At 41.8% G+C, this 14921-nt stretch overlaps 1 protein-coding gene across 8 annotated transcripts in view; it reads right to left on the reverse strand.

Moving 5' to 3' along the window:
- The window catches only part of COMMD1 (copper metabolism domain containing 1), a 210552-nt gene extending 196268 nt beyond the window's left edge, over positions 1-14284 (reverse strand). For all 8 annotated transcript variants that reach the window (XM_064276975.1, XM_023557175.2, XM_003417557.4 and 5 more), the window contains exon 1: positions 14089-14284. In XM_064276975.1, the coding sequence (XP_064133045.1) occupies positions 14089-14265 (177 nt within the window). In that variant the 5' untranslated portion in view covers positions 14266-14284. The remainder of the gene's footprint in view (positions 1-14088) is intronic.
- Positions 14285-14921: the final 637 nt, after the last annotated feature.

Here is a 14921-nt window from a genome sequence, read left to right on the forward strand (position 1 = left end):
ATAACAAAATTTCTATAATTTAGTGTAATGTGGTTTAAAACAAAAGCAATTAGTTGAAACACATATTTTCACTAAAGCGGAACCCTAGTGGATGTTGAAATTTATTAAAATTATATTCTAAATTAAGACAAAGTCAAAAATTATGGGTGTTTTATTAAGACAAAAATCTTGATTTTTCATATTCCTCTAGTTTAAAATGAGGACATATTCCACCAGACCTTATCATTTATATCTTCTTATAGCATTTATCATACATCGGACCTTTAAGACAGGCGCTGTGACATTCATTTCTATGTACAGTGTAGAGTTTATAGCACAATAGGAGCTCAGTAAATATTTATTAAGTGAACCAAAGATCATAGTGACTCTAGGAACTGGCTCAGAAGCATACAAAAAAACAAACAAAATTAGAAATGTTCTTTAAAATCTCCTTACTCAGGAACTCCTTCAAGCCAAGTTAAGTTTCCAGGCTCAGAATATTTGCTTTAATAAAAAGGAGCACCAAAAAATAAAACTTCAATTATTATGGGTTTTCCCCTAAAGAAATAAAGTAAAAAAAAACTTAAAGAATATTTCACTACAGTTCATGTCGGCATATTAAAAGACTCTGCAAACCCCAACTGGGTAATAACGTGCAATTGCTAACTTATCATGTGATGACCAGTGACACAAAGCAGTAATATCCTATCAAAGAGTGGACTGCCAGTCCTGCAGAGAACAAAGAATGCAGTTCATAAGTTACCACCTAAATTCTCAAAATGATCAATGAAACTGGAATTTCTGTAACTAGAGAACTATACCAAAACGAATGTAAATATGTTCATAGAACTTTAAATTTTCCAGAAAATAGTACGCCTAAATTCAAAATATCACTCCAAATATTTAGATTTCTTTTTGGATAAGAAACCCTTATTGCTGAGAAGCCAAGAGTTAAGTGTCTTCTGAACTAGAACATTCGAGAGGGAACATTTTAAACATGTTTCCAGAGTATTTTATCATTACATTGGTAAGCCAGTACTCTACTGCCACCTAAAGTAGAAAAACAGAATTACTGTTTATAATTAAGAAACAAATGAAACCCGTAAGTTTAATTGAGTAAGTGAAATGTCACCGCTTTTTTCTGTTCAGATCTCCTAACCTGAACTCCTTCCACCACCTGTCTGTCAGCTTTTTGTAACGTGGTGGCTTCCATGCTGCTGTGATTCCGGAAGGTATGCTGCCGGGATCTCAAACACCAGCAAGTTCGCCCATGGTGGACAGGTTTCAGCAGAGCTTCCAGGCTAGATGTACTAGGAAGAAGGACCCAGCAATCTAAATCGGGGCTGGGGGGGAATAGCCAAAGAAAACCTTATAAATAAAAACAGAACACTGTCCAGTATAAGGCTGGAAAATGAGTTCCTCCGGGTGGAAAATAAAAAAATCAAACCCGCTCTGTTGATTAAATTCCAACTCATAGCAAACCTATAGGACAGAGTAGAACTACCCCATAGGGTTTCCAAGGTGCGCCTGGGGGATTCAAACTGCCAACCATTTGGTTAGCAGCCGTAGCTCTTCACTACTGTGCCACCAGGGTTTCCAGAAGGCACTCAAAATACAACTGGGGAAGAGCTGCCTCCTCAAAGTAGAGTCAACCTTAGTGATGTGAATGGAGTAAAGCTTTCAGGACCTTCGTTTGCTGGTGTGACACAACCCACACAGTTGCAAACATCCACTGGTAATCGGAGCATGAAATGTACAAAGTATGAGACAAGGAAAATTGGAAGTCATCAAAAATGAAATGGAAAAATGGTTACAATGGCACGTCTTAATACATATATATCTCACCACAATAATTAAAAAAAAAAAATCAATAGACCTTTAAAAAAAATGAAATGAAACACTTGAAGATCGATATTCCAGGCATTAGTGAGCAGACATGACTGGTATTGGTCATTTTGAATCAGACATAGTCTGCCATGCTGGGAATGACAAATTGAAGAGGAACGGCGTTGCCTTTCAAGATCTACCCTGAAGTACAACGCTCTCAGTGATAGAATATCCACACGCCTACAAGGAAGGCCAGTTAATATCACTGTTAGTCAAATTTAAGCACCAACCACTAATGCCAAAGATAAATCGAAGATTTTTATAAGCTGCTACGGTGAGAAATTGATCAAACATGAAATTACAATGCACTGATAATTACTGGTGATTGGAATCTGAAAGTTGGAAACAAAGAAAGAGGATCAGTAGTTGGAAAATACAGCCTTTGGGATAGGAATGCCACAGACTGCATGATACACTTCTGCAAGACCAATGATTTATTCATCAGAAGTAACTTTTTTCAACAACATGAAGGACAGCTATACACATGGACCTTGCCAGATTGAATACGCAGGAATCAAATCAACTACATCTGTGGAAAGAAACGATGGAGAAACTCAGTATCATCAGTCAGGACATGGCCAGGAGCTGACTGCAGAACAAACCATACACTGCTCATAGGCAACTTCAAGTTAAAGCTGAAGAAAATCAAAGCAGGTTCACAAGAGCCAAACCACAACCTTAAACACATCCCACCTGAATTTACAGACCATCTCAAGGACAGATCTGATGCACCGAACAGTGACAATCCAAGACAAGTGACCCAAGGATATCGTACACGAAGAAAGTAAAAGATCATTTAAAAAACAGGAAAGAAGGAAACGCCCAAAATGGATGTCAGGACAAACTCTGAAACTTGCTCGAGTGCACAGTAGCTAAAGCGAATGGAAGAAACGATGAAGCAAAAGATCTGAACAGGGGAATTCAAATGGTGGCTCGAGAAAACAGGTAAATACTATACTGAAATGTGCAAAGACCTGGAGTTAAAAAAGCAAAAGGGTCCTCAAGGTGAAAGAACTGAAGAAAAAATTCACACCTTGAGTTGTAATACTTTAAGATCCTGTGGGCAAAATGCTGAATGACACAGGTAGCCTCAAAAGACGACAGAAGGAATGCACGAGGTCACTGTATCAAAAAGAATACAGAGGGGCACTGTACCAAAATGGTCAGTGTTCAACCATTTCAGGAGGCAGCAAGATCAGGAACTGACGGTACTGAAGGAAGAAGGTCAAGCTGCACCCAAGGCACCGGTGAAAAACAAGGCTCCAGGAACTGGCGGAATACTAACTGAGATGCTTCAACAAGCAGATGCGGCGCTGGAAGCGCTCACTCGTCTATGCCAAGAAATTTGGAAGACAGCTACCCGGCCAACTGACTGGAGGAGATCCATATTCATGGCCAGCCCAAAGAAAGGGATCAAATGGAATGTGGAAATTATTGAACAACAGCATTAATACCACATGCAAAATTCTGCCAAAGATAATTAAAAAATGGCTGCAGCCGTACATCAACAAGGAGCTGTCAGAAATTCAAGCCAGATTCAGAAGAGGACACAGAATCAGGGATATCATTGCTGATGTCTGATGGATCTTGGCCGAAAGCAGAAAACGCCAAAAAGATGTTTACCTCTGTTTTGCTGACTATGCAAAGGCACTCAACTGTTCGGATCATAACAAGTTATGGGTAACATTGCGAAGAACGGGAATTCCACAACACTAAACTGTGCTCATGTGGCACTTGTACATAGGTCAAGAAGCAGTCATTTGGACAGAACATGGAGATACTGTGTGGTCTGAAGTCAGACACGGTATGTGTCAGAGTTGTATCCTTCCACCGTGCTTATTCAGTCTGTATGCTGTATAGTCCAAGAAGCCGGACTATATGAAGAACACGGCATCAGGACTGGAGGACAACTCATTAACAACCCATGATATGCAGATGGCACCACCTTGCATGCTGAAAGTGAAGACGACTTAAAGCACTTGCTGATGAAGATCAAAGACCACAGCCTTCAGTAAAGAAAACATAAATCCTTACAACTGAACCAGTAAACAAGAACATGATAAATAGCAAATAAATTGTAGTTGTCAAGTACTTCATTCTTCATGGATCAACAATCCATGCCCATGAAAACAGCAGTCAAGAAATCAAACAATGTGAGCGAAAGAGAAAGAAGGAAACCAAAGTCTCAGAGAAGAGACTAGTCTACAGGGCTAACAACCTTCATGAGTCCCAGCCTCATCTACTCTGAGACCAGATGAACTAGTTGGTACCAGCCATTCTGATCAGGGCCACAACAGATGAACCCTGATAGAAAGATTAAAAAAGGTAGAACAGAACTCAAATTCTTAAAAAGTACAGACTTACTGGACCAGTTAAGACTAGAGAGAGGACTCCCTGAGACTATCGCCCTGAGATACTCTTTAAACCTTGAACCTAAGCTATCCCCTTAAGTTGCCTCTGAACAAAATCACAGACTGGCACACAACATAAAGGACATTACCTGTGAGTATGGTACTCCATTAAAAAACCATCTATGTGAGGCAGGAGGTCAACGATTAATCTAAAGCAAAGATGAGAAGATAAGGGGGCAAGGAAAACTGGAGTTCTAGAAATAGAAAAAGCAGAACACAATTAACGAGTTGACATATTGTGAAAAATGTAACTAATGTTAGTGAACAATTTGTATAGAAATTATCAAATGGGAACCGAATTTGCTGTGCAAACTTTCACTGGAAAGAGAAAAAAAGTATTTTTAAAAAGAAATCAAATGATGTGTTGTATTGAGCAAATCTGCTGCAAAAGACCTTTTTAAAGTGCTTAAAAGCAAAGATATCACTCTGATGACTAAGATATACCTGACTCAAGCCGTGTTATCTTCAATCACCTCACATGCAAAAGCTGGAAAATGAAAAAGGAAGACTGTGAGGAGAACTGATGCATTCAAATTGGCAAAGAATACTGAATATACCATGGATTCCACTGCCAAAAGAGTGAACAAATCCGTCTTGGAGGAAGTGCAGTCAGAATGCTCCTTAGAAGGGAGGATGGTGAGACTGTCTCACTTACGTTGGACACGTTTTCAGAAGGGGCCAATTCCTGGAGAAGGACATCATGCTTGGTAAAGCTGAGGGTTATCGAAAAAGAGGGAGATCCTCATTGAGATGGAGTGACACAGCGGCCGAAACAACAGGCACAGACATACTAAGGATTGTGAGGATGACGAGGACCAGGCACTGTTCTGTTCTGTTACATACAGGGCGGCTGAGTCAGAGCCAACTCGATGGTGCCGAACAACAAGTAACAATCTACATTTTAAGACCACATAATTTGCATCCATTTTACTCAAGTTGTTTTCTTATTACTTAATATTCGCTGTTCCACATGTGTATGGGTAACACTCACTTTTAACATCGCTCTGAAGTATAAGAAGGTGCTGTTTTAATATTACACCACCACCGTGGTCTAAACAGCCTGGTACTGATACAATAGATACATGGACCAATGGAACAGAACTGAGAATCCAGACATAAGTCCACCTACATATGAGCAGCTGATATTTGACAAACGCCCAAAGTCAGTTAAGTGGGGAAAAGACAGACTGTTTAACAAATGGTGCTGGCAAAACCGGATATCCATCTGCAAAAAATGAGACAAGACCCATACCTCATACTATGCACAAAAACTAACTCAAAATGGATCAAAGATCTAAATATAAAATCTAAAACTATAAAGATCATGGAAGAAAAAATAGGGACAATGCTAGGAGCCCTAATACATGGCATAAACAGTATACAAAACATTACTAAAATGCACAAACAGCACAAGAGAAACTAGATAACTGGGAGCTCCTAAAAATCAGACACCTATGCTCACCCAGACTTCACCAAAAGAGTAATAAGATTACCTACAGACCAGGAAAAAGTTTTTACCTATGACATTTTCAGTGTCTGATCTCTAAAACCTACATGATACTGCAAAAACTCAAAAACAAAAAGAAAAATAACCCAATAAAAAAAATGGGCAAAGGATCTCAACAGGTACTTCACTAAAGAAAACATGCAGGTAGCTAACAGACACATGAGGAAATGCTCATGATCATTAGCCATTAGAGAAATACAAACCAAAACTACAATGAGATTCCATCTCACTCCAACAAGGATGGCATTAATCCAAAAAACACAAAATAATAAATGCTGGAAAGACTGTGGAGAGACTGGAACATTTCTACACTGCTGGTGGGAATGTCAAATGGTACAACCACTTTGGAAATCGATTTGGCGCTTCCTTAAAAAACTAGAAATAGAACTACCATACGATCCAGCAATCCCGCTCCTTGGAATATATCCTAGAGAAATAAGAGCCTTTACACGAACAGACACATGCACACCCATGTTCACTGCAACACTGTTTACAATAGCAAAAAGATGGAAGCAACCAAGGTGCCCATCAATGGATGAATGGTTAAATAAATTTTGGCACATTCACGCAATGGAATACTACGCATCAGTAAAAAACTGATGAATCCGCGAAAAGTTTCATAACACGGAGGAATCTGGAAGGCTCTATGCTGAGTGCAGTTAATCAGCTGCAAAAGGACAAACATTGTATGAGACCACTATTACAAGAACTCAAGAAATAGTTCAAACACCAAAGAAAATATTCTTTGATGGTTACGAGGGTGGGGAGGGAGGGAGAGTATTCGCTAATTAGAAAACAAAAACTATTTTAGGTGAAGGGAAAGACAAAACGCAATACAAGAGAGGTCAGTACAACTGGACTAAACCAAAAGCAAAGAAGTTTCCTGAATAAACCGAATGCTTGAAAGGCCAGAGTGGCAGGGGCAGGGGTTTGGGGACTACGGTTTCAGGGGACATCTAGATCAACCAGCATAATAAAATCTATTAAAAAAGCATTCTGCATCCCACTTTGGAGAGTGGGGTCTGGGGTCTTAAACACTAGCAAGCGGCCATCTAAGATGTGTCAGTTGGCCTCAACCCACCTGGAGCAAAGGAGAATGAAGAACACCAAAGACACAAGGTAATTATAAGCCCAAGAGACAGGAAGGGCTACACGAACCAGGGACTACATCAGCCTGAGACCAGAAGAACTAGATGATCCCCGGCTACAACCGACATACACACCATACATACACATGGAACAGGAGAGCAGGGGGGTGCAGACCTCAAATTCTCATTAAAAAACCAGACTTAATGGTCTGACTGAGACCAGAAGGACCCCAGATGTCTTGGTTCCCGGACCTTCTGTTAGCCCAAGACTGGAACCATTCCCAAAGCCAACTCTTCAGACAGGGATTGGACTGGACTAAAAATGATACTGGTGAGGAGTGAGCTTCTTGGCTCAAGTAGACACATGAGACTATGTGGGCAGCTCTTGTATGGAGGGGAGATGAGAAGGCAGAGAAGGACAGAAGCTGGCTGAATGGACGTGGGAATACAGGGTGGAGAGGAGTGTGCCGTCTCATTAGGGGGAGAGCAGCTAGGAGTACATAGGAAGGTGTGTGTTTAAGATTTTAAATGAGAGACTGACTTGATTTGTAAGCTTTTACTTAAAGCACAATAAAAATTTTTAAAAAGGTACCGTTTTATACATCTTCCTCATTTGTAAAGTGAGAACAACAGATTAAAAGTACTGTACGTAGTAAAACTTCTACAGTACAAAATAAATGAAAAAACTCTACTGCAAAAAGGGAAAAAAGCTCAACATTAAAAAGCATGCTGGTTTTTTCAGAACTTTTTTTTTTTTTAACAAGAATGAGGTACTTGATAAATTCCACAAGAATAAATCTCAAATATAGAAGCTGACAGTACCATCCTTTCATTAAAAAAAAAAAAAACAACACTCAGACGGTCAATTCTAGACGTTTTATAAACTTATTTTAAGCCTCTGCCTTTTACTGTAAAAACTTCCCACACAATTTTCAAGATATTTAGTAATTAGGATCAAATTCCCATTTTCTCCCTAAAATAATACACAGTATGCAAAACATTAAACTATCAGAATACTGGAAAGATGAAATGGATGTCACTTGGTAAGAATTTAATCTTCTACCTACACTGTACTCAAAAACATCTTAGCATCAGAATGTTCTTCAAAGGCATATGAAAAAAGTTTTCACCAGCACTGGGTATAAATGGACTAAATTCCTAATACTGAAGGATAGAGTAAAAAACAGAATCAAGATGATTAAAAAAAAAAAAAAAAAGCCACGATTAGAACCTTATGTATAGTATGCCCCTTTTGTGTTTTAAAAAAGCAAGGTCAAACATAGCATACTGTCCTTAAAAAAGTGAACTCTTAGAAATTAAAAACATGATCAAATCAAAAATTCAATTAAAAGGCTAGAAGATAAAGCTGAAAAAAAATCTATCAAAAAGTAGAACCAAAAAACAAAAGAGAGAGAGAGAGAGATGGAAATAGGAAAGAAAATTCCAGGATTCAGTCTAGAAGGTCTAACATCTAAAAATCAGTGCTAGAAAGAAAATGGGGAAGAAAGAAGGTAAGAAAACCATCAACTTCTCCCAGAACTAAAAGCACTGAATCTCCACATTAAAACGGCCCACAGTGGCCCACATAATGAAATCAAAGAAATTGCACACCAAGGCACATTATGACATTCCAGGAAATAAAGGATACAGAAAAATTCTAAAACCTTCCAGAGAGGGGGAAAAGACAGGTCACAGTCAATGAAAAAATGCCTTCAAAACTGTGAGTCGATTATTTCACAACCAGAAATACATTCTCAGCCAATTGTCAATTCACTGTGAGAACAGAATGAAGACATCTTCAGGACTTCAAAACAAAAACGAAACCTCCCATACAGCCTTCCTTAGGGAGCTACTTGAGAACATGCTCCAGGAAGGAGCGGCACTAAACTGAGACCCAGGGAGAAGAGCCCATCGTGACCAGTTCGGGTAGTCCTCAGAGACTCAAATTGGCCCTGGGGATCAAGTCCTGAAACTTAAAATGAGGTCCCAGTGCAGCCAAGTCCTCACCCAAGAAAGACATTACCATCACCCTAGTCAGCCATACTCATGAGAAACCCCTACCTTGGGACCAGGGGTATACAACTGGGAGAGGAAAAACTACCTCTGTGCTGTTTCTACCTTTTTTCTTTTATTATTTGTACCTAATAACTAGACTCTTTCTTTCCCTTTTCCCTTTTTTTGTTCACATTTTGGAGTGGGCTAGGAACTAAACTGCATATAAGTTACTTAAGTTGGTACATCACACTCTGTGCCTAGCTCTTCAAAATACCTGTAACCACTGGCTTAATGCCAACATTCCCCAAGAAAGTGTATGATCCGTGAGGTCAAGGGCTGTAACTGGGATGTTCATTGCTGTACCCCAAGCACAGAGCCTGGCATATAATTAAGATGCTCCAGAAATATTTATAGGATGAACAATCACACAAAAACATTAATACTGGTTATGTCAACAGAGGGCACCCTGGTAGCGCAGCGGTTAAGAGTTTGAATCCACCAGCCTCTCCTTGAAAACCCTACGGGGCAGGTCTATTCTGTCCTACAGGGTCACTATGAGTCAGAATCGACTCAATGGCAATGGGTTTGGTTTTCAGTTCTGGTTTATGCCAACAGAGGGTATTGTATATGTTTTTACTCTTCTGAAATTTCTGTATGTCCTTTAATGTAGTTAAATAATGTTTATAATGAGTTAATAAGGGAAAACATACAGGTAGCTGAATGTTTTCTAAAAAAAAATAAAGTAAAATCCAGCATCCTTCAGATGATATAACCCAAACGGCAAGATGTACAAAAACTATATTACCACAGGTCTTTCCTTTCCAGTCAATTATAGCTCTCAAACAAAATACAAATTCTCATGGCTTTGAGAGACAGGATCAGCTTGTTTAAAATACAAACATTTGTTAGTACTTACCTGCATGCATTGCTGTTGAGCTAATTCCAACTGATGGCAATCCCATGTCAGAGCAGAACTGCTCCATGGGGTTTTCTCGGCTGTAATTTTTTACAGAAGCAGATCGCTAAGACCTTTTTTCCGAGGTCCCGCTGGGCGGGTTCAAACCTCCAACCTTTAGGTTAGTAGCCAAGTACAAACCACGTGCGCCACGCAGTACTATTTATTATAGTCTCTTATAATTATAATTCTTCATCTATTATTGACAAATTATTTTCTGTAAGGTGTAAGCCACCTTTCATACGTTGATCGTATTTACTTGATTGACTCGCAGGCTTACCACGTTCGATTTTATATGATTTCATATTTTATTAACAACATAAATAATACAAATTAATGAACACATACAAACTTTACATCTTCTAGATATGATAAAAAATTTCTAAATTCAAATTCTATCTATGTCTTACTAAGAATACACACTTAGTACTACAGGAACATTCAAGCTCACAACAACTAATGAGCCTAATGAACAAGTTAGTGAAGTTTCTCAAGAAGACAAAAAAAAACAAATAGTCCCTATTTCCAGTTTTTACATTTTTAACCAACTTCTAAACATAATTAGGGCCTTCGTGTGGAGACCCGGGTTCGACGAACCTCAAGCACAGCCAGCATCTGTCAGTGGAGGTTTACGTGCTGCTACGATGCCAAGCAGGTCTCAGCCGACCTTCCAGATTAAGGTGGACTAGGAAGAAAAGCTGGGCAATCTACTTCCTCAAATCAGCCAATGAAAAGCCTGTGAATCACAACAGTCCAATCCCATTATGCAAGGGGTTGCCATGTGTCGGAGGCCTACCTGATGGCAGCTAACAACAATAAAAAGCGTAATTTACATATTCTATTTTTCCAAATATTAAACATGATGAGTTTAAGAACAGATGTTTAGACCACAGGTAGGCAAACTTTTTCTATAAAGGGTCAAATGGTAAATAATTTAGGCATGGCAGGCCATATGGTCTTTGATGCAAATATTCAACTCTGCTGTTGTAGCAGCGACAGCAGTCAAAGGCAATACACAGATAAATGAACGTGACCATGCCCTCGTAAAACATAAAACCCAACAGCGGGCCGGATTCATCCCACCAGCCACAGTTCGCCAACTCCCAGTTTAGGGTGTTATACTTTCTAGCTCTCCTCCATACAGAAATGCTGTAGGTTTTTTCTAAGTGCTCAATTTTTTAAAGCAATCTCCAAATTTAAGCAATATTTACTCACTCACTTATTCTATAAATTTTTATTAAGTGCTTACAGAACGTAAAGAAAACAAAAATCCTCACAACTGGACCAATAAATAACATCGTTTGATTATATGAAGAAGAAACAGAAGTTGTCAACGATTTCATTCTACTTGAATCAGTATCAACATCCACGGAAGCGGCAGTCAAAAAATTAAACAACATATTGTATTAGGCAAATCTGCTGCAAAAGATCTCTTCAAAGCTTTAAAAAGCAAAGATGTCACTTTGATGACCACCGTATGTCTGATCCTAACCTCATGAGCCTGTAAAGCTGGACAATGAAAAAAGACAAAAGAACTGATGCACTCAAACTGCAGTACGGGCAAAGGATACTAAACACAGCATGGACTACCAGAACAAACAAATCAGTATTAGAAGAAATATAATGAGAATGCTCCTGAGAAGCTCACTTACTGTGGACAAATCATCAGGAAAGATCAACTGCTAGAAAAAGACATTGTCTTAGTCTGGGTTCTCTAAAGAGGCAAAACCAGTGAAGTGTACACGTAAGCATATATAGAAAGATTTACTTCAAAGAAATGACTCAGGCAATTGTGGGGACCGGCGAGTTCCAAATTCAGGGGTCAGGTGGTAAGCTGAAGACTCTGCAGGCTTACGTCCCAAGAAACGGAAGTCAGGCAATGAAAGGAGTACAGGTTCCAGAGAGCCTTGCTGGGACAGACAGGCCACACCCCCAAGGAAACGCCCCTTCAACTGACTGGCTGATCACATCAGATCACGTGGCAGATGTAATTACATTATATTATATTACACCACGTCATGGAATAGCAATCAGTCCAATGTCTGCCAAAGCACTGAGCATCAGAGCCTAGCCGACACATGATATTAACTGTCACAGACGTCATGTTTGGTCAAGCAGAGGGTCAGTTAAAGCAAGGGGAACCCTCGATGAGATGGACTGACACAACAGCTGCAACGCCAGACTCAAACACACCACAGATGACGAAGATGGTGCAGGGCCAGGCAACGCTTTGTTGTTGCGCATATGGTCTCCATGAGCGGGAGCAGGCTCGACGGCAACCAACAATAACAACCGTGTATCAGAAACAGTATTAGGTGTTACAGATAAAGAATAAAAAATAATAACAAAGTCCCTGCCCATTTATTGCTTACATTCTAATAAAGAAGTCAACAAATAAACAAGCTCACAAGCACATAACGTAATTTCAGGTAGTGCGAAGTATCATCAAGAAATAGTAAAGCAGGGTAAAAAATGAGAGAGTGAGGAAAAGGCTCCTTAGACAAGTCAGGTATGACCTGGATATACCTGGACATAACTCAGTAGTGTGTTTAAAATAAGGGAGAGAAAGAATTTTCATTCTAGGTATCCCACAATTTTTAACTCACTATGAAAACATGATCCACCTAGAGAGGGCAAGTGGCCCCCAACGTCGGAAGAACCTAAGATACTGCCTACACAAGTGCTGTTCTTTCTTCTTGGCCTATAATCACTTATGTTCATTCCCCATATGCCAAGCAAATACCTCAAAAACCCAGATAAGATACCAAATTCCCTACGAAGACTTGTCTGATCACTTGTCTTGGTCACCCAGTGCTGCTATAACAGAAATACCACAAGTGGATGGCTTTAAAAAAGAGAAATTTTTTCTCTCACAGTCCAGGAGGTTCTGGAAGAAGGTCCTTGTTATCAGTCTTTCCCGGTCGGGAGCTTTTCAGGGCAGGGATCCCTGGTCTAAAGGCTGTCATTTCTTGGTGGTATGGGGTCCCCATGTCTCTCTGCTGGCTTCTTTCTTTTATAACTCAGGAGAGATTCACTTAGGACACAACCTAATCTTGTAGACTGAGTCCTATCTCATTAACATAACCGCCACTAATCCCACCTCATTAACATCATAGACGTAGGATTTACAACACACAGGAAAATCAGATCAGATGACAAAATGGTGGACAATCACACAATACAGGGAATTACGGCCTAACCAAGTTGACAGATATTTTGGGGGGACACAATTCAATCCATGACACCACCCCAACAATAAGATTTAATAGGACATTCATTTGTGGTTTAAGATGTTTTTAGGTGCTGAAGAGTAAATTTCGACTCATATCAATCCCATGCAACAGAGTAGAACTGCCCCATACGGTTTCCTAGGCTATAATCTTTATGGAAGCAGATCTCCTGGTCTTTCTCCCATGGAGCCCATGGGTGGATTTGAACCACCAACCTTTCGGTTAGCAGCCAAGTACTAAACCACTGCACCACCAGGGCTCCTTGTGGTTTCAGATACCAGCTAAAATTAGAATGTCTATGATCACACCTGGGATATGACCCTTTACATTTCTATGATACAATCCACTTATTTCCTGAGTAATCTTTCTGGATTCAAATTCTACAAGTAAAAATAAGTACAGAGGTGCTTTTTTTTTAACGCACATTGTTAGTTGCCGACAAGCTGATTCCAACTCTGGGCCAGCCCCATGTGAGCAGAATAGTACTGCTCCATAAGGTCTTTAAGGCGCCTCTGGGTGGGTATGAACCATCCTCTCGGTTAGCAGTTCAGCTCTTAACTGTTTGCACCATCCAGGGACTCTTTTTAAGCCAAAAGCAGTTTTAAAACAAATAACAAGTACAAAGGGATAACAGATGAAATTTCGACACTGACTTGAAGCAATGTGTAATTTTAGGCTAAGTGCTCAGACTCCCTGAGCCTCCGTTTCCTAACCTTTAAAATGGGTGTCCATCATATGACTGTTGCAAGAAACAAATGAAATAACACGTAAAAGGTCTCACAGGGTTCCTAACACATTGGAAGACCACACGAGGGCGGCGGGACGGGGCTGCGCTCCCGGCGGGGCTGCGCAGCAGGGGCGTGAGGGGAGCCCCCTCGGCTGCGGGGAAGGCGCCCGAGGGCGGCGGGACGAGGCTGCGCTCCCGGCGGGGCTGCGCAGCAGGGGCGTGAGGGGAGCCCCCTCGGCTGCGGGGAAGGCGTCCGAGGGCGGCGGGACGGGGCTGCGCTCCCGGCGGGGCTGCGGGCGAGAGCGCTACCTTAAGAACGCCCCTCATCTTCGCCAGGAACGGGCGGAACTCCTCGGGCGGCACCTCCGGGTACAGCTGGCTCCGCAGCAGCTCCTCCGTGATGCCCGGCTGCCCGTGAAAGGCGTCCCGAGCCAAGCCGCTCAGCAGCCCGCCCAAAGCCCGAGAACCCTCCGGCTCGCCCGCCATGATCTCCGGGCCCCGCCCCCCGAACGGTGGCGCACTCCGCGGCTACGGCGGCCCACATGGGCCCAAACTGCTCGGCTCGCCCGCCCTGATCTGCGAGGCCCCGCCCCCAGGGCGGTGGCGCGCTCCGCGGCTACGGCGGCCCACATGGACCCAAACAGCTCGGCTCGCCCGCCCCGATCTGCGAGGCCCCGCCCCCAGGACGGCGGCGCACTCCGCGGCTACGGCGGCCCACATGGGCCCAAACAGCGCGGGCAAAAGCCCCCGAGGAACGTGTGGGTCGGGCATCCCCAGGGTCGGGTTGGAGGCTGCGATGTTCTCAACGCTGCTCTGCAAAACCCGCCCCAGCCAGTGCCCACCACGCGGTTACATTCCGTTCAGGAAGGATCACTTTGCTTCCGCTGATTTCCTCCGTTACCCCAGATCCCGCTCAAAGGAAAGACCAGTGGGCGGAGATCCCGTGAGATCCTATCAAGGTGGCCACCGTGTTAACTTAGGGATGGCTGTATCTCATTCCGGGCCTTGCCCCTCCGCTAATTGAACAGGATCTCTGGCTTAGACCCCGTCCCTGCCTGATCCTTACCTGCCCGCCCTTTGTCCAGGAGATTTATCCCCTGATCACTTACAGTGCGTTTGCTTAAGCTGGCAACTGCCTTTTC

The sequence above is a fragment of the Loxodonta africana genome, chromosome 26, assembly GCF_030014295.1.
Source record: "Loxodonta africana isolate mLoxAfr1 chromosome 26, mLoxAfr1.hap2, whole genome shotgun sequence".
Classification (NCBI taxonomy): Eukaryota; Metazoa; Chordata; class Mammalia; order Proboscidea; family Elephantidae; genus Loxodonta; species Loxodonta africana.